Raw genomic sequence first — 21,429 nt, forward strand, 5'->3', positions numbered from 1 at the left:
ACTGTTCCTACACATAGTGTTGCATGTTTAGGAATAGTTAATGTTTCCTAATGGCAAGTTCTTAATTCTGGTGCAGTGCCAACAATTGTTATCAACTTGTTTGCAAATTTGCTAAAAACTGCTAAAAGCCATTGTAGAGTTGAATATGAGAATGTATGGCCAGATTAAACAAATTCTGGGGTGTATTTGATTTGATGGTTGAGGTGGGATTAGTAAATAAAGTTATTATTTATTCTCAATTTTAAATTCTAAAAGCTCTTTTATAAAAGCATTTGCTTATTATTGCTGTTACCTATTGTGCAGTTTTATTAATAAGAGATTCCTTAATGTAAACAAATAAAAGGAAGGAAGAAAACTAGTTACTTCAGTTATATTAAAACATATAACTGCAGTAACTGGTTTTCTTTCTTTTAACATTAGTTGACATCAGTTAATGCAACTTTGAATTATGCACTTCATTTTTTCTAAATGTAGTCATTTTTTTGCAAATCCTTTTAACTCTTTTGCCACTGGAGAACATCCACTTTCTAAGTTAATATTAATAAAAAAAATCATTTTCAGTGTACACTGTCCGATAATAGGTTATGAAACTGAGCAATAATACCATATATAAAGTACGATCAAAGTTCAGAGGACTGAACTGGCGGGAAATGATGACGCTTACCTTTTAAATAGTCTCCTTGGCATTGTATAGACAGTCCAGCACTTTTGCAGCTTCTGAAATCTTCTTTTGGAATTACTAATAGTAGTAGTAGTAGTGGCATGTGATGCAAGAAAGCAAGTGTATAAGCTTATGCAGCATCAGACAAAAAAAAAAAATGTTTACAAAAAAATTCCCTCTAAATGTTTGTCCAGTTCCTCCTTAAATTTATTTAACCTGTCAACTTCCACAACAACAGATGGAAGTTTGTTCCAGCAATTAACCACCCGCTGGCTAAAGGAAAATTTCTGCACATCTGTTCTACATCTGTCTTTCCTCAATTTGAATTTATGCCCCTTTAGGTTCATAATCTGAACAAGTAGAAGAATCCCATCAGAATTCAGCGTGTTTAACCCATTCAAGGCCTTATACACCACAATCAGATCACCTCGCAGCTGCCTTGTCTCCAGCCGCTGCAATTTGCAGAACTTAAGCCTCTCTTGGTAAGAGGATCCCTTCATTCCCCTCACCAATCTTGTTGCCCTTCTCTGTACATGCTCAAGCAAATCTATATCCTTCCTAAAATGAGGCCTCCAGACCTGTATGCAATACTCAAGGCATGGCCTGACCATTGCCTTATACAGAGGGACAATCACCTCCTTTTCCCTTCTAGCAAAATTCCTATATATCATTGACAAAACCTCATGACCTGCCCTGGCAACTTGTCTGCATTGCTCAGAAAGCTTCATATCTGACTAGACTCCCAGGTCTTTTTTACATTTCTCTGGGGTTACTTCTACCCATATGCAGTACTTTGCATTTGTCAAGGTTAAATTTCAGTTGCCACTTCTCAGCCCATCTGCCCAAATTTTCTAGATCCTGTTGCAGTAGCACACTGCCATTACTGTCATTAACAAGCCTGATATACCTTCATCAATATCATTGATAAATATACAAAACAACAGTGGACCCAACACCAAACCCTGTGGAACTCCACTACTAACATTAGTCCACCAAGAGCAGCACCCATTGATTACTATCCTCTGTCTTCTCCCACTCAACGATCCTTTTATCCATTGTAGCAACTTACCCTTAATACCATTCTGCTCCAATTTGTACAGTAGTCTTCCATGCACAGCAGTGTCAAAAGCTTTCCTGAAATCCAAGTATATGATATCAAAATTATTTTTTGCATCCAGTTCCTTTGTAACCACATCATAATATCCAATCAAATTTGTCAGACGAGACTTTACCTTAACAAACCCATGCTGTGTCTGAATTATTGCTGCAGTCTTGTATAGATGATCCTGCAAGGCTTCTTTAACCAAAGACTCCATCATTTTACCCAGAACAGAAGTTAAACTAACTGGTCTGTAATTACTCGTGCCACCCTTCGATCCCCCCTTTGTGAATTGAGGATACATTTGCACATCTCCAGTCCTTGGGGACCTCCCCTGAATCCAGGGATGCTCTCATAATTATGGCTAAGAGTTTGCTTACTTCCTTTGCCGCCTCTTTTAATATAACTGGATAGATCCCATCCACCCCAGGTGCCTTTCTTATGTTTAACTTCAACAATTTCTCCTCTACTTTGTTCTCAGTTATTACAAAATCATTAAGCACCCTGCTACAATTTGATAACCTTCTGGCATTTTCTAACCTTAATAACTCCTCATGTGTGAATGTAGATGCAAAATACCCATTCAGTTTGTTTGCTATCTGAGCAGAATCATCAACAGTCAAACCATCGATATCAAGTGGACCAATCAGATTCATCCTCCTCCTTTTAGAGTTTATATAAGTAAAGAAATTCCAGCTGTTTTTCTTAGCATCCTTTGCCAAAGATTTCTCGTAATCTGCCTTCACCTGCCTAACCTCTTTTGTGACTTGATTACAGACTAGCTTATATCTGCCATAGGCTTCTGTGTCGCCTGATAATTTATATGCATCTGCTGCAAGTTCTTGTGTTGTATTGTGAATAATTTCCTCAGTTGTTACAAATCTGGGCGCCTCCGTAGCCAGGTGGGCAGGAGCGGCAGTGCGTACCACACGCTTCTTGATTAGACCGGGGTTCGAGCCCGTGACCACCAAATATGGAGGATGTGGAAAGGTCAGGGAATGACCACCGCATATCCCCGAAGCAATATGGCCTTAGTTGCTAATGCTCCAAAAAAACAAACAAACAAACCAGTTAAAATCTGTGACCTTTTAAGGGGACTTTAAGCTTGTGGGGGGGGGAATAACTGGGAACTAAATCTGGTAATTATGGTGGATTGGGGAGAAGTAATGGAGTGTTTCATAATAAATTCTTGAATGGAAAGCACTGATTATTCAGGGCTGTTGTCATGATTCAAGCTCTGATTCTCCAAAGCCCACTTTTCTGGCCATTTTCTGCAAACAGTATCATGTAATTGTCATAACTGTTTTCTAGTATTCCTCTTGTTCACTGCTTGACCATGTCAGACAGATTTATAATGAACAGTGCCCTGTTTGTCAAAAAATACAGTAGGCATAAACTTCACATTGACGAAAATTATATTGCTTTTTGATTCTTGAAGGAGATAGTCTTCCATTGAGAGGACTGGGCCTTTGTTTCCAGGTCATAGCCACATCCATGATCTATCACTAGTGATGATGGAAGAAAGTAAGTGTGGGTCAGCAGCATTTTGATGAAGTTCCTGATATGTGAGATCTTGCTGCTCTCTTTCTGATCATCAGTGAGGATGAACCTGGCTAAAATGCTTTACATTCCCAAATCATGTTTTGATTGACATGTCCCATAAGAAACTAACAACTTCACAGATAGTTAAACTTAAGTCATCCCTGATTGGATCAAGAACAACAAGATTACAACAGGCATCAGTTTTGTTATTATCGAACTGTTGTGTTTTTTGGTCTGCATCATTAATTATGTTGAAGTAGTTTGGTCATAAAAAAATAAAATATCAGGCTTAATTTCATTTTGGGCATACTTTATACAAGGGTGCTCCTGCTCATGTAACACTGATTTTCTCATAACTTGGAAATGTGTTGCTAAAAGTAGTAGAGTCACTGGCACCCATTTGTTTCTGCACACTGGTTTCACTACATTTCCATAGTGATGCCTCACCACTCATCAGGACTAGTTTCCCTGCCTCGTGCGGTGAAGCTAATCCTGCTACATGATTGGTGGTTTGCCTATGTATAAAATATACTAGATGGTGTCCACATTAAAAAAAAATTATTTAAAAATATTAAGTTTTGAATTATTGAATTGGAAATTGAAAATCTATGAACAAACTTTTAGAGTAGATTTTACAAAAAAATGGAGAGTTAAATTTTTTGCATGTAAGGGCCAAGCTGATGTGCAAAATCAAACTCCCAAATGATATAGACATGTTGTAAAATGTGTCAAGTAATATCAAAAGTTTTTATATATTAATATAAATTGCTTGCATAGAAGTTATAGTACAGAACTGCTGTGATCAATAAAATGCATCCTTCATATTCTCTTAATGTGATTTCTGCCATGTACTTTGTTGCTGACTCATTAAAGTAACTGAGAAGTGGTGTGTTGTTGAACCACATTAAACTGAAAATGTGCTTAAATGTAAAGCTTCTAAATCAAAAAACAACTGATGTACAGAAATGATTGTTCATTGGATTCTTTTAAATAAAGATTGATTCTTTAATTTTAATGTTTTTTGTAAGTAGGAGAAATTATTTTGAGTGTTTTACATATATTAATGCTGCATTTGGTGTTTCATTTTTACTAATTAATACAGTATATAATTGTAGGGTACCTTTTTTTTAACTAATGAAAATAAATTACAGAATATAAAAAATTTTAGTAGCCAATGCCTGCATAATTCATTAAAATCAATTATAGAAAGTAAAGTAAATAACTTGCAATGTAGTTTATTGCATTCATAACAACAATACATGATTTTCTCATTTCATATGGCATGTTAATTAATTGGTAAACTATTTTTTATTAGCTGGAAGAAAGCTTACATCTAAAACCAATAGCCTGTATCTGATATGTTGTAATATATTTTTGATATGGAACTGTGGATTAAAGCAATTGCAGACATTCCTCCATTTCTTCAACTCTGAAGTATTTCAGAGTTGAAGTTGAGGACAACAACCCTGTTGTTGTCCTCAGAATTTCATTTGACTTGAAATTAGAAACAAATAACCAACTGCCAGTTCTGTATTACCTTTTTTTTCTCAAATGGACAACAGTATTATTATATTCTTGTTCAGGAAACCGATTCAGTTCAGTTCATACTGAAGGTACAAGAATTGCAGTCTTATGCAACTTCATTCTAAGAAAACTCTGCACCTGTTTTCATACAAGACATCTCAATAAAGAATTCAACTTTCATAATAAATTCGTAAAGAATTCAGCATTCCTGATGCACAACAATTTCCTTGGGAAACCCCATTATTTCAGATTTCAAGAGTGGCAGTAAAATAACAACCATGAGGTTTCCAAAAAAAAAAAAAACATTCATGTTAGTCTGCTGCAGGAAGTCTCCAATTTTGCATCAGGGATATGTTCCTGGGATGATGATGTATACCAAAACTAACAAGCATATGTACTTTTATATGTTATAAAATGTATTTTGAATGAGTATTTTGCATCTTCATTCACACATAAGGAGTTATTAAGGTTTGAAAATGGCAGAAGGTTATCAAAGTGTAGCAGGGTGCTTAATGATTTTGTAATAACTGAGAGCAAAGTGGAGGAGAAATTGTTGAAGTTAAACATAAGAAAGGCACCTGGGGTGGATGGGATCTATCCAGTTATATTAAAAGAGGCGGCAAAGGAAGTAAGCAAACCCTTAGCCATAATTATGAGAGCATCCCTGGATTCAGGGGAGGTCCCCAAGGACTGGAGATGTGCAAATGTATCCTCAATTCACAAAGGGGGATCGAAGGGTGGCACGAGTAATTACAGACCAGTTAGTTTAACTTCTGTTCTGGGTAAAATGATGGAGTCTTTGGTTAAAGAAGCCTTGCAGGATCATCTAGACAAGACTGCAGCAATAATTCAGACACAGCATGGGTTGGTTAAGGGAAAGTCTTGTCTGACAAATTTGATAGGATATTATGATGTGGTTACAAAGGAACTGGATGCAAAAACAATTTTGATATCATATATTTTGATTTCAGGAAAGCTTTTGACACTGTTGCGCATGGAAGACTATTGTACAAATTGGAGCAGAATGGTATTAAGGGTAAGTTGCTACAATGGATAAAAGGATGGTTGAGTGGGAGAAGACAGAGGGTGGTAATTAATGGGTGCTGCTCTTCGTGGACTAATGTTATTAGTGGAGTCCCACAGGGTTCGGTGTTGGGTCCTCTGTTGTTTTGTATATTTTTCAGTGATATTGATGAAGGTATATCAGGCTTGGTGTTCGAAGTTTGCAGATGATTTTGAATGAGTATTTTGCATCTGCATTCACACATGAGGAGTTATTAAGGTTTGTAATCGCAGTGTGCTTTTGCAACAGAATCTAGATAATTTGGGCAGATGGGCTAAGAACTGGCAACTGAAGTTTAACCTTGACAAATGCAAAGTACTGCATATGGGTAGAAGTAACCCCAGAGAAACGTACCAACTGTGTGGTACTACACTTAAAGTGGCAAAAAATGAAAAAGACCTGGGAGTAATTGTGCAGTCAGATATGAAGTTTTCTGAGCAATGCAGACAGGCTGCCAGGGCAGGTCATGAGGTTTTGTCAATAATATATAGGAATTTTGCTAGCAGGGAGAAGGAGGTGATTGTCCCTCTGTATAAGACAATGGTCAGGCCGTGCCTTGAGTACTGCGTACAGGTCTGGAGGCCTCATTTTAGGAAGGATGTAGATTTGCTTGAGCGTGTACGTGAAAGTGCAACAAGATTTGTGAGGGGAATGAAGGGATCCTCTTACTAAGAGAGGCTGAAGTTCTGCAAATTGCAGTGGCCGGAGACTAGGCACCTGCGCGATGATCTGATTGAGGTGTATATGGCCTTGAATGGGTTGAGCACACTGAATTCTGATGGGATCCTTCAACTTGTTCAGATTACGAACCTAAGGGGGCATAAATTCAAATTAAGAAAAGACATGTAGAATAGATGTGCGAAAATTTACCTTTAGCCAGTGGGTGGTTAATTGCTGGAACAAACTTCCATCTGTCGTGGAAGTTGAGAGGTTAAATAAATTTAAGGAGGAACTGGACAGGCATTTGGAGGGAATGGTATGTTTTTTTTTTTTTTTTTGGCTGATGCTGCATAAGCTCATGCACTTGCTTTCTTGCATCACATGCCACTATTACTACGTCAACTTTTTGAACTCACCTACTTAATTTAAGCTTCACTCAACTACTCAGTAAAAACAGAAATTAAGAACACCATTATTAAAACAGAAAAGGCAATAAAAATACACGTGTATTTTTATTGCCTTTTATCGTATATTATCATATACGTAAATATTTATTATTGTTTATGTGCCATATTAGGTATACAGTAAAATTATTCACATTTTAAGATGCTAAGAGTAGACCTTTGACAGAATTTTGCTCCTTTTGATTTGATACAGTTCATTATAGCTATGCAAAAAATTGCCTACATCACTCCTTTTATGAATTTCATGCCCTTTTCTGTTGGTCACATTCATCCTTTATGTCATGAGCTGTTTTATTTTTGGTGCTGGCTGCATTTTCTTTTCCTACTGCACTCTTACTCTTTGTTGTTACAGCTTATTCAGATTCTCATTTGTCAGCTCAACATCTCCACCATGTTACCCTAAGGCAATCCATGATCAATAAAAGTTTTAATGTATTGGCAAGTTTCTGAACATTGAACACATAATCCAGCCATATATTCTGCTAGATACCATTAATCTTAGCCTGGTAACTTCTTCAATCTAAATGATTTCAAAATGGTGCATTTCTTGAAGCTTTTTTAATCATATCAATTAATCAGATTAGTCATTTAACTTATTTTCTTGACATGCATCTCTTTTGTTTTTATACTGAAACAGTTTAATATATATATATTTTTTTTTTCTCTCTCTCTCTCTCTTTCAGGTAGGGGTGAGAGGTCAAAACATTGTGGTGTTAGCTGTTGAAAAGAAATCTGTAGCTAAGTTACAAGAAGAAAGAACAGTTAGAAAAATTTGCTTGCTGGATGATCATGTAGTAATGGCCTTTGCGGGTAATTAATTTATTTATAAATTTATTATTAGAATACGAAATGCACAAGGCATAATTCCTTATGGGTTTAGGTAATTAACTATATAATATTGGTGTAGATATTATATTGTATATATAGTTATAGATTGTATAGTTAATTACCTAAACCCATAAGGAATTATGCCTTGTGCATTTCGTCTTCTAATACATTATCACCAACACCATTTGGCATCTCTCATATTGTGGAAATAACTTTGCAACTGTGATGGCATGTTGCATTACCAGGGTACCTGCCCGCCCACTGATGATGAAGCCCACTAGCTTTGAAACGATCGTCTGTGTGGTGGTATCCTCTGAAAATGAATAACAGTAGTCGTTTCTACTAGAGAAGCGTTATTTATTTGAAGTAGTGCAATAGCAGCTATCTTGTTGTGAAGGCACTCACAATATGAGATATGCTACATATGTAGTTCAAATTTATGGGTAAACTATGGTGTATCTACACTAATATTATATAGTTAATAAATTTATTATTTAAATATATATTTCATGGGAAAGATGTTTGGTGTTGATCACACGATTGAGGTCAGTGCTCTGAACTCTGAAGACCCACTACCATTCTCAAATGGTAATGGTTACCTACTCTTGGAAATGTGTGTCACTGGACATCTGAACATTGATTGCTTTAGCTTGGCTAATATGCTCAGTTAGTGTCTCTCTTAGCACACATGTTGCATGGTTGAGCTGCCATCAGAATTACCCCTATCCATGAGGGTAGAGATTGGATATTTAGAACTCACTCCTTTTTAAAAATTTGGATATTTTTAAACATTAATTCATTTATTAATTGTGAAACCCTCAAACTCATCATTAAAAGCTGACCAATACTTAGATTTCCCAACAAATACCAGTATTGAAAAGTTTTATTTTCATTTAGGAACTTCCCCCCACCTCCACATAGCTGTTGGTTATCTTTATATCTGCCATACTCTTTTACTTTTGTTTATTGTCTTTGCATGGTTACATTTGTATGTTATTCTTGTCTTGCCTTTGAAGTATTCACTACATTAAGAATTTATTGAGGTTTCTATTTATCCTATGTAATTTGGTTAGCAAAGTTACAAAGATAAGAACTGTGCATATTAAATCAGTTAAGCTTGATTTAACTTATTGAGGGCCATAATATTAATATCCCTAATACCTGTAATCCCAAATCTCTGCTGCTGCATTACTTTGATTCTGGTAACATGAGAGGCATTGTAACTCCTAACACCACCAGTATATTATCCTTATCCACAGCATCTTTTAGCCGGGTGGGTCAAGTACCTGCCTAGCAACCCAAAGGTCGCGGGTTTGAATCCCGCCTCGGGCTTGGATCAAAGTACTGCAAAAACCTTGGGAGGTGCATTATGGCCACAGAAGCCAATGCGCCAACAACTACCAAAAAAAAAAAAAAAAACAGCATCTTTCACTTTCCATTCTGTGTTTATACATGATTGAAATGCACAAATCATTCACAACACAATCCTCCACGTGGTGTATGTTTAGCTAAAAGAAGTTTTATATTATAGTATGAAACCTCATAAATGGAGGGCTTTTTGAAAATTTTACATAAAAAAAATAAAAATGCACATCATTGAGTATTGTTTCTTCATCTGATGTAAATTATAAAAGACTGGGAATTTTCCAATGCAGTGTCTGTCATCAGTCTCATACTATAATTGTTTGGATGGTTCATATAATCATTCTGAACACAAAATGCGATGCTAAAAATCATTTTGGCAACTTCATTATGTGTATCTTTTTGATTGCAATTTTTGAAATTATAGCAACTTGGGTGAAACCTTTTCATACCTGCCAAAGCTGCTGCTACATAAAAGCTTCCCAAGCATTGCATCTTGAATTCATACCTTTTTTGCTTTAAAATTTATGACATACAATTTGAATGACAGTATCTGTGAGATGTAATGAAGAACAGCAGTTGAGAGATCTGTTATGCAGTTTGATTGTTATTAATGAATCGCTCAGCCACATAGCATGAATTTATTGATATCAGGTAATACACTGCGTTGGGAAGCCATTTCAGTTTTTTTGAAAAATCCTAGCAGTCCAGATCCTTGTGGTAGATATGTGTAACTGGCACCTTACAGACACTGTAATCTTGTTGGCCACTCAATTAGCAGCCATAAGGATCCAAGATACTGCAACAGGATCTAGAAAAGATGGGCTGAGGAATGGCAGTTGAAGTTTAACATTGACAAATGGGTACATCTGGGGTTACTGCTACCCACAAATGGGCATATGGGTAGCAGTAACCCCAGAGTAATGTACCAACTGTGTGGTACTACACTCAGGGTAGTGGAAAATGAAAAAGACCTGGGGATAATTGTGCAGTCAGATATAAAGTTCTCTGAGCAATGCAGACAGGCTGCCAGGACAGCTCGTGGGGTTTTGCCAATGATATATAGGAATTTTGCTAGCAGGGATAAGGAACCGATTATCCCGTTGTATAAGGTAGTCGTCAGGCCACATCTTGAGTACTGCATATAGGTCTGGAGGCTTCATTTTAGAAAGGATGTAGAGCTGCTAGAACGAGTACAGAGAAGGGCAACGAGATTGGTGAGGGGAACAAAGGGATGCTCTTAACAAGAAAGGCTTCAGTTTGGCAAATTGTGGCATGTCGAGAGTAGGCACCTGCGAAGTGATCTGATTGAAGTGTTTAAGGCCTTGAATGGATTGAGCAATCTCGATGCCGATGGGATTCTTCCTCTTGCTCAGACTACACATATGAGGAGGCACAAATTCAAATTGAGGAAGGACAGTTGCAGAGAGGATGTTAGCTAGTTTACCTTTAGTCAGCAGGCGGTTGATTGTTGGAACAAAATTCCATCTGTTGTTATGGAAGTGGATACTGTTAGAATAAATTCAAAGAACTAGACAAAGCATTGGAGGGAATGAATAGGTGAAATGGGGAGTTTTTTTTTTTTTTTTGCCGATGCTGCATAAGCTTGCTCTTGCATCATTTGCCACTACTAATGCTAATGCTGAACGACCACAGATTGCTATTGTGAAATAGAGTTCGGCTGTTTTTATTGATATTTTCATATATTTATTGATACTTTAGTAATATTTTGCTCATGAAACCAAGGTGAGTGATAAAGTGATTTTTTTTTTTTTTTATGAAAACCCCAAACACGAAAGTTATCAAAACTATAGTACTTAGTACCGTGCATGAGTTGAAGGAGAAGTATGGGGGGAAGGGGATGCCGGAAACTTTGCTCTAGAGACTAAACATGGGTTTCACCACTTCAAGCCTCCAATAAGCAAAGTGATGGTATTTCACTGGTTAATGAAAGTCATCTACCACCTTGTCTTAGTGGGAGTGTTGCTTCACTGTATAATCATATAGCTGGCCTTGCCAAAGCATCACAGCATTACATGATGCTTTGGCAATTATGTTGTTTACTGTCAGCCGTTCTCTATATTATTAACTTTCAAAAATCTGGCAATGGCTGAGTACCAGTTGCCAGTTATATGAGCTTCTACTGTATAAAAACTTTTAATCAAACAGTAATTAGCTGTTGAAACAAACTGTCAGTCAGCCTCATGGAACCAAAGAGCTTATGTAAATTTAAATAAGGGCTGGATGAAATTGGGTGACACATAATTATGGGTTACAGTAATTATTCCTCTCCCCTTCCATTTCTTAAAAGCTAGTGCTTCATAAGTTGGGGAAGTGGGGGGCTTGTATCATAATACAGTAATAATAACCCCAATCACCAAGGAGGTTGGGTTCCTCAGCAAGGCCAAAAACAAGAAATTGCCTACAAGAAACCAGTTATAAAGGTATAGAGGAGTAATGAAACTGTTCATAGTTAACCCTTAAAGGCTTGTTACTGAATTATAAAGTCATGCAAAAGGACTGCCTATAAGAAATATATGTATCCTTTCTGAAGCATGCATCAAATGCATGCTTCAGGGAGGATACATCAAATTAGAATGAAAGCTTTATAATAACTTGAAACTTATCATGACAAATGTCGAGGTTCGTCATACCAGTAAACTCGTATGGTAATACAGTGCTGGACATGGAATGGGTTACCATTCCAGTGTTCTTCCCAGGACCTATCGAATGGGCGCATTGCCCAGTGGCCGACCGGGCTAGCCTAGTGGGTAAAGTGCCTGCCTGGCAACCCAAAGGTCACGAGTTCGAATCCCACCTGGGACTTGGATATCAGGATGGTGCCGCACTATCCGGTTGGATCTCATGGCCATGATACACGAAGGAAGCGGGGGAAAACTGGTTCCTTCGTGTTTGCTCACATCATACAATAAATAAAAAAAAAAACTGCCCAGTGAATTTAACTGCTCTCCCGGCTAAAATTTAAGCAATTCCCGCAGTACTGTATGGTACTGCTCACTGATCTCAATCAATATTAATTCAAACATACTATGTGATCAAGGTCAATGTGACAGGAGCATATAATGTTGAATTATGCAATTCATTTTTGCTCTGGATCACTAAGTCACATTTATAAATGACAGAAAATTTTATGTTGCAAAGTATTACACTTCCCCACCTGGCTACTTCATAATGCCACCCAGCTGGCAAAATTTTCTGGGGAGAACACTGCATTCCATTTTCAGGTAGCCAGAAAAATCATGCACCTTAAAATGGACTTAAAATGTTCCTGCAGCTTATTAAAAAATTGTACTCCTTTTAAAACACTTAGTTATTTATCATGAATAGCTGCTCTCAGTTTAGCAAGTCTAATTTTTTAGTGGTTGACATTGCATTGTTGTTTGGACCCAGTGTTTGTTTTTTTTCTGTTGGAATGTAACAAGTAACTCATAAAAAAAAGTAAAAATTTATAAATGTTGAAAAATCTTTCAGATTAAAAATATTTATTACTAGATTCACATGCATTATATGTGAAATGCCAACTCGTTTATAAAATGACATTTATAGTATTTCACACATCCAGGTAACAGAGTAATATAAGTAAAAGGTACCAGTGCATGTGTTTATGCACTTGCCTTGAAATCCCACACCTTCAGAGCCACCTGATTACATGCTGGTAGTTCCTAAACCAAATTCAGAAAATAGCCATTTCTTGGCATTGTCTCATATTTGATATTTTCAACAGCTTTAATGGGCAAAACATTTGCATGTATTGTTTGTGCATATTGTCATTGGTTTGGTTCAAAAAGTTTTATATATTCTAATAAATAAATCTTTATTTGTTCTACCAAATATAAAATATAGGTGGTAAGTGACAAATTCCCTTCACGGCAGAAAATGAGGGGATTACCATAAAATGTAAATAAAATAATGGCTGAAATATACAAGAAAGGTTAAATATACACAAAAAGATGAAATATAAACTGCATTACTCATCACTACATTTCTGTCTAGAGTCCTGGCAATTGTAATACAAAAGTTCATCTTAACATCACATCCACTGAATCAACTTGTGCGAGATATAAACTATTCAATTGCGTACACACAATTCTTGACAGAAATTCACACAACTACTAGGCAACAGTAGCCTCAGCGAACCGCACTGCGGTTTGTTTCCTATATTTCAGATCTTCTATGAGCCTTAGTAGGTCAATTCTGATATATGTTAGGCACTGAATTGATTCTAACGCACTGGTGGGCATAAACCTGTCAGACATCTTCAGTCTGTTGGTCTTCATTCTCAAGGAGTTGGTGCCTCTTAATGCAGATGACGCGATGTGCTACTCACAAAGCTGCCAGAAGCATGGTGATGATATTGTGCCAGTCATCATTTTGATTGTGGTTATTAATCGTTTCCAGACAATGATGTCTGATAAATGCTGCAGTTTAAGCTGTTCAGAGAGCTGCGTGGTCCTTAACTGTTGAGGGAGATGGTGCTTATGGTTTGCCCACTTCAGCAGCCAGAATTCACTTGCATATGTTCTCCTAATGTGGGTAGGAGTGGCTGACGTCCACAATTTGGCACCATACAAAATGGCCGAATACACTGTGGTTCTTAAATATGCGGTTGTTGCAGTCTGTTTCATGTGCGAGAGGTGCTGTTTTGTTGCCCAATGTAAGTAGTTCATTTTCTTTATAATCAGGTCAATATGAGACTTGAACGTAAGTTTAGTATCAAATGTTACTCCCAGATCTCTGTGCGTCTCAACAACTGGGATAGGTTTGCCATTAAGTTTCAGGTGTACGAGCATAGGTGATATTTTGAGCGAGTACACCATGAATACAGTCTTCTGCGGATTTAGGGCCAAGCCAAATTTATCTAAGTACACAAATAAGTTCAGAAGCTTATAATTAATCTGGTCACATAATGCACTATTCGTCATGGACAGTTGGATGGGTGTTAGGATTTTAATATCGTCTGCATAAGTGCATACATCATCCCTACCCTTGCAGAACGGGATCATCATGGCGGTAAAAAGGAGTCCAGATAAGACTCCACCCTGTGGAATTCCTGCATGGAATTGCCGTTGGAGGAGCTGACTATCTGTACGGTAATAAATGGACTGACAAGTAAGTAGGGCCTGTAGGAACTTCAGCAAATTTCCTTTTATTTGGAAGGCGTGTTGAAGTAAGCAGATGAAGTAAGGTATGTACATCTAGACTATCAAAGGCTGCTTTTATATCGGCATAAATTATTGAAATTTCCTTTCTTGCTTGGGAATCATTTAGTATCGCAGCTTGAACAGTGAGGAGGTTAGTAATTGTTGATCTTGTAGTTATTGAATAATGAATTTGTTGAGGCTGCCCAGCCAGTGTCTGATTCGACAACTTTGGCAGTAGAGCTTTCTCCAGTACTTTTAGCAGGGTAGATGCAGTAGATATAGGCCTATAGTGCTCCATGAGGTTAGGCTTTGTAATTTTCGGCATTGGAATTACAGCATATTTATTCCAGTTCTCAGGGAAAACTCGGCAAGCAAGGATAGAGCTATAAACTGCTTGGAGTGGTTCAATTACGTATGGGCTGACACTTTACCATGAAGTGGGGGACTCCAAAACTCCAGCTGTCTAAGATGATTTGAAGTGCTATGTCACATACAAACAGGGCTACTCCTCCACCCCTCGTTACAGATCTGGATTTGAAGTAGGCCTTGTATCCAGCAGCGACTAGAGACTCTTGATGTGGCTGGAGCCAGGTCTTGGTGAGACAGATGACACCAGCAGACCGTGACAAGAGCATTTGTTCCAATGTGTCCAACTTGTTTCGTATGCTCCTAACATTCTGATAAAAAATCTTCCCTATGTATGGATAATGGTTTTATCTGTATCCTAGTAGGTCTTCTACGGGGTATAGTCTTACTTTGTATCATGTGTCGGGTAGTGACTATTGTAGAAATTTGATTGACATCTGACTGGCGATCCAGTAGAGGTTCATTATCCTGTGTAACTGACTGGTGCATATATTCTGCAATTGCCTGGTTTCCTTCCTATGGCGTCATACTTGTGAGTTTGTGGGCAATAATTGGACAGGCGAGATTGACAGCTTGGTGTCAGTTTTGCTTGTTTAATAAGTCACCCCTCCCTGGTGTGAATGAGAATTATGGATGAATGAAAGAAAGAGGGAAAAAAATAAAAAAACCTATAAAATGCAAAGGAAAAAAAAAAAAAAAAAGAACTATAAAATATAAGAAAAAATGGGGGGGGGGATTTTTTGTGTTTGAGTGAAATTGCATGTTCTGTTCCAACCGCTTCACCAGATGGATGGATGGTCATGGGAACCTTATGGACCACAAGGTCATCCATGCTGTTGGCTGTTCCTAGATGGCATGCTGTCCCAGATGGGATGCAACCACCAGCACAGCTCAGTTGCTGCCAATAGGCATTTCTAGCCACGCTCCCTTTCGTGGTCCTTTGCCTCCACTCCCTGGGCGGGAGAGGGATGTTACCTCTGGCCTCCCCCCCTCAGCACCCCTCTTTCCACTCTGGTGGGGCGGGCCTGCTCCACTGATTTGGGGGTCATCTTCTCTATGGACTCCATATTTCTGTCTTTCCCCCCAGCCTTCAGTCTCCCCCCTCTAACTTACAACTACTAGCATTCGAATCATTGTTAAATTGCTTGAGCCCTACACCCAAAAACAATGACTTCAAATTGCATAACTAGTACTCCTTTTGGCTGACCCCTATCTATAGTGGGTTTTTCTTTTTTTTGTATTGTTATTTATTTATTTTTATTTTATTTTATTTTTAAGATCCTAGCCACTGAAATCTCAGGAAGTTAGGTGGCAGGACCTGCCAGAGTAAATAACTATAATAGTTGTGTACCTGGTCTGCTCCACGGGGCGGAGTGTGTGCAGCATTGGGTCCCATTAGGGGCCCAGTGGCCAAATGACCAGAGGAACAACAGTACACGACACTACACATATACAAGATCCATACACCTTTAAACCTCTGGCATTGACAGTGTTCTGTTTCACACCTACAATATATACTATGCGGAGATGGGGGAAACCCCTGGTGCCATTTGTGGTTGGCTTACTGGGATATACATAGCAAGGTGGTTTTAATCTCGGATGGCCGTTGTCATAAAAAGGCCTGATGAGAGCTCCCACAGAAGGAAGTGGCGGCAACATTATTATCTTTTTCATCACACTCAATTTTGAAGGTCGCATATGTGGCTGCCCTCTTCAGTAGGATGTCTCTTACAGTTATATTCATGAGTCATAGACATTCAGACACAGTTTGGTCTGGAGTAGTCTGAGGGTCGACTCAGGAAACAAAGATGGCTTTAGGTTGTTGGATGGGTCTTGTGATCATGGATTTTATTCGAGAGGGGGGAATGATGCACCTGACAATCTACAGCAGTTGTTATTGGTAGGGTATTGTGTACCGGCTGCCAAGATGTAGTTGTTTCGGCTGTACCTGCTATGACTAGATAAGTAGGAAGGGACGGGAGGTCTTTGAACAAATTTTTTGAAGAAAATTTCATTTCTGTTCCCACGTGATTTGTTATTCAGTCTATTTGGCATAAGGCTACTGAGACAGTGTATAGCATTCTGGATTGGCAGGCAATCCGGCAGACTGGTATATGAAGTATTAGCTTCTTGATATGGCCACTCAGTAACGTCTTCATTAAGGCAATTTGCCACTGGATTATTTGTTGTGGATCTGTCAATACATTTTCCCATATGAGTTAAGTGGTCTCTCTGAAACTCAGTTGGTTTGTGTTGAGATATCTGGCCTTAGGACCTACCGCATTAGGGTTATTTAATGTCGGAAAAATGATATTACTCGATTCAGGTGTGAGACTTAACTTCTCTATTCCATGACATGAATTGCTTGTGCTAAGTTTATCCTCATGGGTTTTAAATTTCTAGTTTAAATTTAAACTCGAAGTTTAAATTTCTAGTGAAGGAATTATATGGTTGATAACACTAGCTTCTGTAACTGGTTGAACACAACTCGTCATGTTTTGATGGGCTTGGGTGCGTTTAGTATCATGACCATTACGTGACCTCATGCTTGGTGGATATGATGTGTGCGAATTGACCCTGGGGGTATTCGCCATCGTACCTTGATTGTTGTGATCTTCAGAGAGAGTTAATAATTTAGCCTTGACCAGAAACATTAGTTGACTATCTAGAGTGTTGATTATTAGATGCTTTATTTTGTTTGCGACGAGTTCTAGTTTTTGGTCGTCTAGGCGGAGGAACGTAGTATTATCTGCTTGTTGGTACTCAGCTTTTTCTTTGGTTTCGCAGCTGAATTTGATATTTCACTTGGGCCGTCTAGACTTGCTGTTATTTATTTGGTTGTATTCATTTAAATTTACATTTACAGTAGTATTTCCACAGTTAGAAGCAATATCAGCGCCTCCGTAGCCAGGTGGGCAGGAGCAGCAGTGCATAGCACACGCTTCTTGATTAGACCAGGGTTCGAGCCTGTGACCACCAAATACGGAGGATGCGGAAAAGTCGGGGAATGACTGCCGTATATCCCTGGAGCAATATGGCCTTATTTGGTGGTACTTTCTTATGTATAGGTGTTTTGCAAGCTTGGCACAGGTATGATCTTCGCTTAGAAGTTGACAATTTTGAGAGATTATTTACGCAGCAAGCCCCTAGGCTAAGTGAACAGCTGACATACTGCACAGCGAGAGACGCAGGCTTTTGACACTGGCTATACGTGGTTTTTCTGGCACACATGGCATTCTTCTGGGTAGGGCTTAGCATATTTGAACTATGACAAATTTTAGTGTAGTGAACTTTGAATGTGCTGCTTTCAGCTGACTTTTCAGTTAAGCTCAGAAGAGGAGTTACTTTCGAGACAATTTGCTATGGTGACTTTCAGCAGATTTAATTGCCGACTTCAGGCCGTTGTTGCTAGGGAAGAGGCCATTAGGGAATTTAACACACGTAATGATTAAGGGATTTAATCAGGCCTATTGTGTGACAACCTTGACCTGGTGAGGTTTCTACTTACACAGTTGGGCCAACTCCGAAATACCATAGTTATGATTGCAATATACGCGACGAAAAAATGACAATAAAAATTTACCTGTCATAGAGAGTTGTACGATAGCTCCATCAATGGGTCGCAAATACTAAATGGAGTCTTCTGGTATTGGATTCATCATGGTACACTGTTATTAACACTATATTTTTAGCACTAAATGCGGAGCATGAAAATGCGTGGCCGCACGGTCGACGACTAGAATATCTATAATTTCTTGAAACTCCTTTGTTCTTTGCCATTGCAGTAATTTGTGACTCATTGTCATATATAAAAATGTTCAGTTGTGTATGTAAATGTTTATAATTTTTTTTTATTATTTTGTGTTTACATATTTAATTTTGTTAAGGGAATAAACCTTGTATAAAACTGATATCCATCTTTTTGTGTAACAAACTATGCATTCCAGAAGTTTTTTTTTTTTAGGAAAAAAAAAGCACTGATAGATCTGTGCATAAAATTACTTTCCAGGGAAATAATATAAAAATAAAAAAGAAATTCTGAACAAATGAGAAACTAATTAAAAAACCAAAGCAAATTAAAAATAAATAAAGATAAAAATAAATTAAGTGCCATGAAGAAAAGGATATTTTCATATAAGTTAAAATTACTAAGGACGAAAGCATAAGATTAGTACAATGAACAGCTTAGAGAATGATTTGAATATAAACAATAAACAGGTTTTGCTGGTTGTCTATCACTTTCTGAATAGTGTTATAGTATTAGTATTAGTAACGGCCGCATGGTGCAAGAAAGCCTATGGCTTATGCTGCACCAGCAAAAAAAAAAAAAAAAAAAAAATTCGAACAAAACAATGATAAAAACAAAAAATAAATAAATAAATAATAATAATTAATAAATAAAAAAAAATAAAATAAGAAATAAATAAAAAGGAAATTAAACCTATCATCCTATGCGCTTCCCTTACCCGAAAGTACTATCCAGATGACCTTTGAATTTCTCCAAACTGTCAGCCTCTACCACCCATGAAGGCAACTTATTCCAGTAATTTATAACTCTCTGGCTAAAATAAAACTTCCTGCAGTCCAATCTAAACATTTCCCCCCGTAACTTGAATTTATGTCCCCTAGTTCTAGCATCATTTATAATCTTGAAAATTTTGTCCTCATTCATTTTACTGATGCCTCTCAGAGCCTTAAACACCTCAATCAAATCTCCTCTAAGGTGTCTAGTTTCCAAACTCTGCAACCCACATATTCGAAGTCTTTCTTCATAAGGACGCCCTTTTGCCGATCTCACCAGGCGAGTTACCCTTCTTTGCACCCTTTCAAGAAGCTCGATGTCTTTCTTTAGGTGCGGTCTCCATACTTGAACACAGTATTCCAGGTGTGGTCTAACATAAGCCTTATATAATGGGATTATCACGTCCCTATCTCTACTTGCAAAAGTTCGATAGATCATCGATAGGACACCATGGGCCTTCCTTGCAACCTGTTTACAATGCTCAGAGAATTTCATGTCTGACCGTATCGTTACACCCAAGTCCCTTTCCTCCAGTACTGGGTTTAGTTGAACTCCACCAAGTGAATAAGTTTTTTTGGGATTACTGTTTCCCAGGTGTAATACCTTACACTTTGTTGGATTAAAGCACAGCTGCCATTTTTCTGACCATTCTTGAAGTCTATCTAGGTCTCTCTGAAGAAGCTCAGCTTGACATTGATCATTAACTACTCTACCAATTTTAACATCATCTGCAAATTTAGACATCACGCCCTCTATCCCTTCATCAATGTCGTTTATGAAAATTAAAAACAACAGTGGTCCTAATACTGATCCTTGGGGAACCCCACTTCTTACATCAACCCAATCTGAGGAATAGCCTTTTATCACAACCCTCTGCCTCCTGCCCTGAAGCCATCCTTCTATCCATCTAAGGATTTTCCCAGTGATTCATTCCAGCTTATAAAGCAACCGCTCATGTGGGACTGAGTCAAAAGCTTTGCTGAAATCTAAATAAACAATGTCGAAATTATTCCCTAAATCCAGCTCATGAGTGACCCTTTCGAAATGGCGAACCAGATTTGTTAAACATGATTTTCCCTTTACAAAACCATGCTAAGTATCCTTGAGAATTTCAATTTGATCCAAATGATCCTGAATTCCACCCTTGATCATTGCCTCCATGATTTTCCCTACTACTGAAGTCAGACTGACAGGTCGATAATTTCCAACTTCACTTTTAGAGCCACCCTTATGTATGGGAGATACATTGGCACTTTTCCAATCCAAGGGAATCTCCCCAGAGTCTAGTGATGCTCACATAATTAGCCTCAATGGTTCAATGCACTCGCTTGCCGCCTCTCTTAAGATTATAGGGTATATTCCATCAACTCCAGGAGCCTTACTGGTCTGTAGGCTCGAAAGTTTTTTCATTAAATAATCTTGCGAAATTTCAATATCATTAATTACATATTTTTTAACTTCGCTCCCACAATTTCCCATTGCCACAAAACGTTTTTCATTTGTAAATATCGATGCAAAATAACTGTTGAGTTCATCTGCAACGGCAGCTGGTGTATTTATTACTATCCCCTTTCCCTTACATAAAGGTCCGATCTGGTTTGTCCTGCTCTTCTTGGCATTTATATATGTGAAGAATTCTTTATCCCCCCTCTTTGCTCTGTTTGCTAGTGATTTTTCATAAACTGCCTTTGCCTGTCGAACCTTTTCTGTGGCTCTATTACACATCACCTTGTAGCTGTTATAGGCTTCAGTACTTTTTATTGCTCTGTAACCTTTCCATGCCACCTTTTTCTGCTCAAGTAATGCGGCAACTTCACTATTCATCCAAATTGGAGCTCTTCTCGTGGAGTATTTTTTTAATGGTATGTACGCATTCAAGGCATCTCTGATTAATGTTTTAAATGCGTACCACAGTGGGCGCCTCCATAGCCAGGTGGGCAGGAGCAGCAGTGCGTAGCACACGCTTCTTGATCAGACCGGGGTTTGAGCCCGTTACCACCAAATACGGAGGATGCGGAAAGGTCAAGGAATGACCACCGCATATCCCGGAGCAATATGGCCTTAGTTGCTAATGCTCCTAAAAACCAACAACAACAACAACAGCGTACCACAGTTCAATTGTATTCATTCTCTGTGCGATATCTACCCAGTTAATAGAGGCCATGTAGTACCTTAA

The 21,429-nt window shown here is 38.1% G+C and overlaps 1 protein-coding gene across 1 annotated transcript in view; it reads left to right on the forward strand.

Annotated features, from left to right (window-relative positions):
- The window catches only part of Prosalpha4 (proteasome alpha4 subunit), a 47,172-nt gene that overhangs the window by 13,620 nt on the left and 12,123 nt on the right, over positions 1-21,429 (forward strand). Inside the window, exon 2 of the mRNA XM_090383661.1 lies at positions 7,697-7,823. Coding sequence (XP_090239787.1) covers positions 7,697-7,823 — 127 coding nt within the window. The remainder of the gene's footprint in view (positions 1-7,696; positions 7,824-21,429) is intronic.

Source organism: Mastigoproctus giganteus, chromosome 10 (assembly GCF_048544385.1).
Source record: "Mastigoproctus giganteus isolate SK-2022 chromosome 10, ASM4854438v1, whole genome shotgun sequence".
NCBI classification, from domain to species: domain Eukaryota; kingdom Metazoa; phylum Arthropoda; class Arachnida; order Uropygi; family Thelyphonidae; genus Mastigoproctus; species Mastigoproctus giganteus.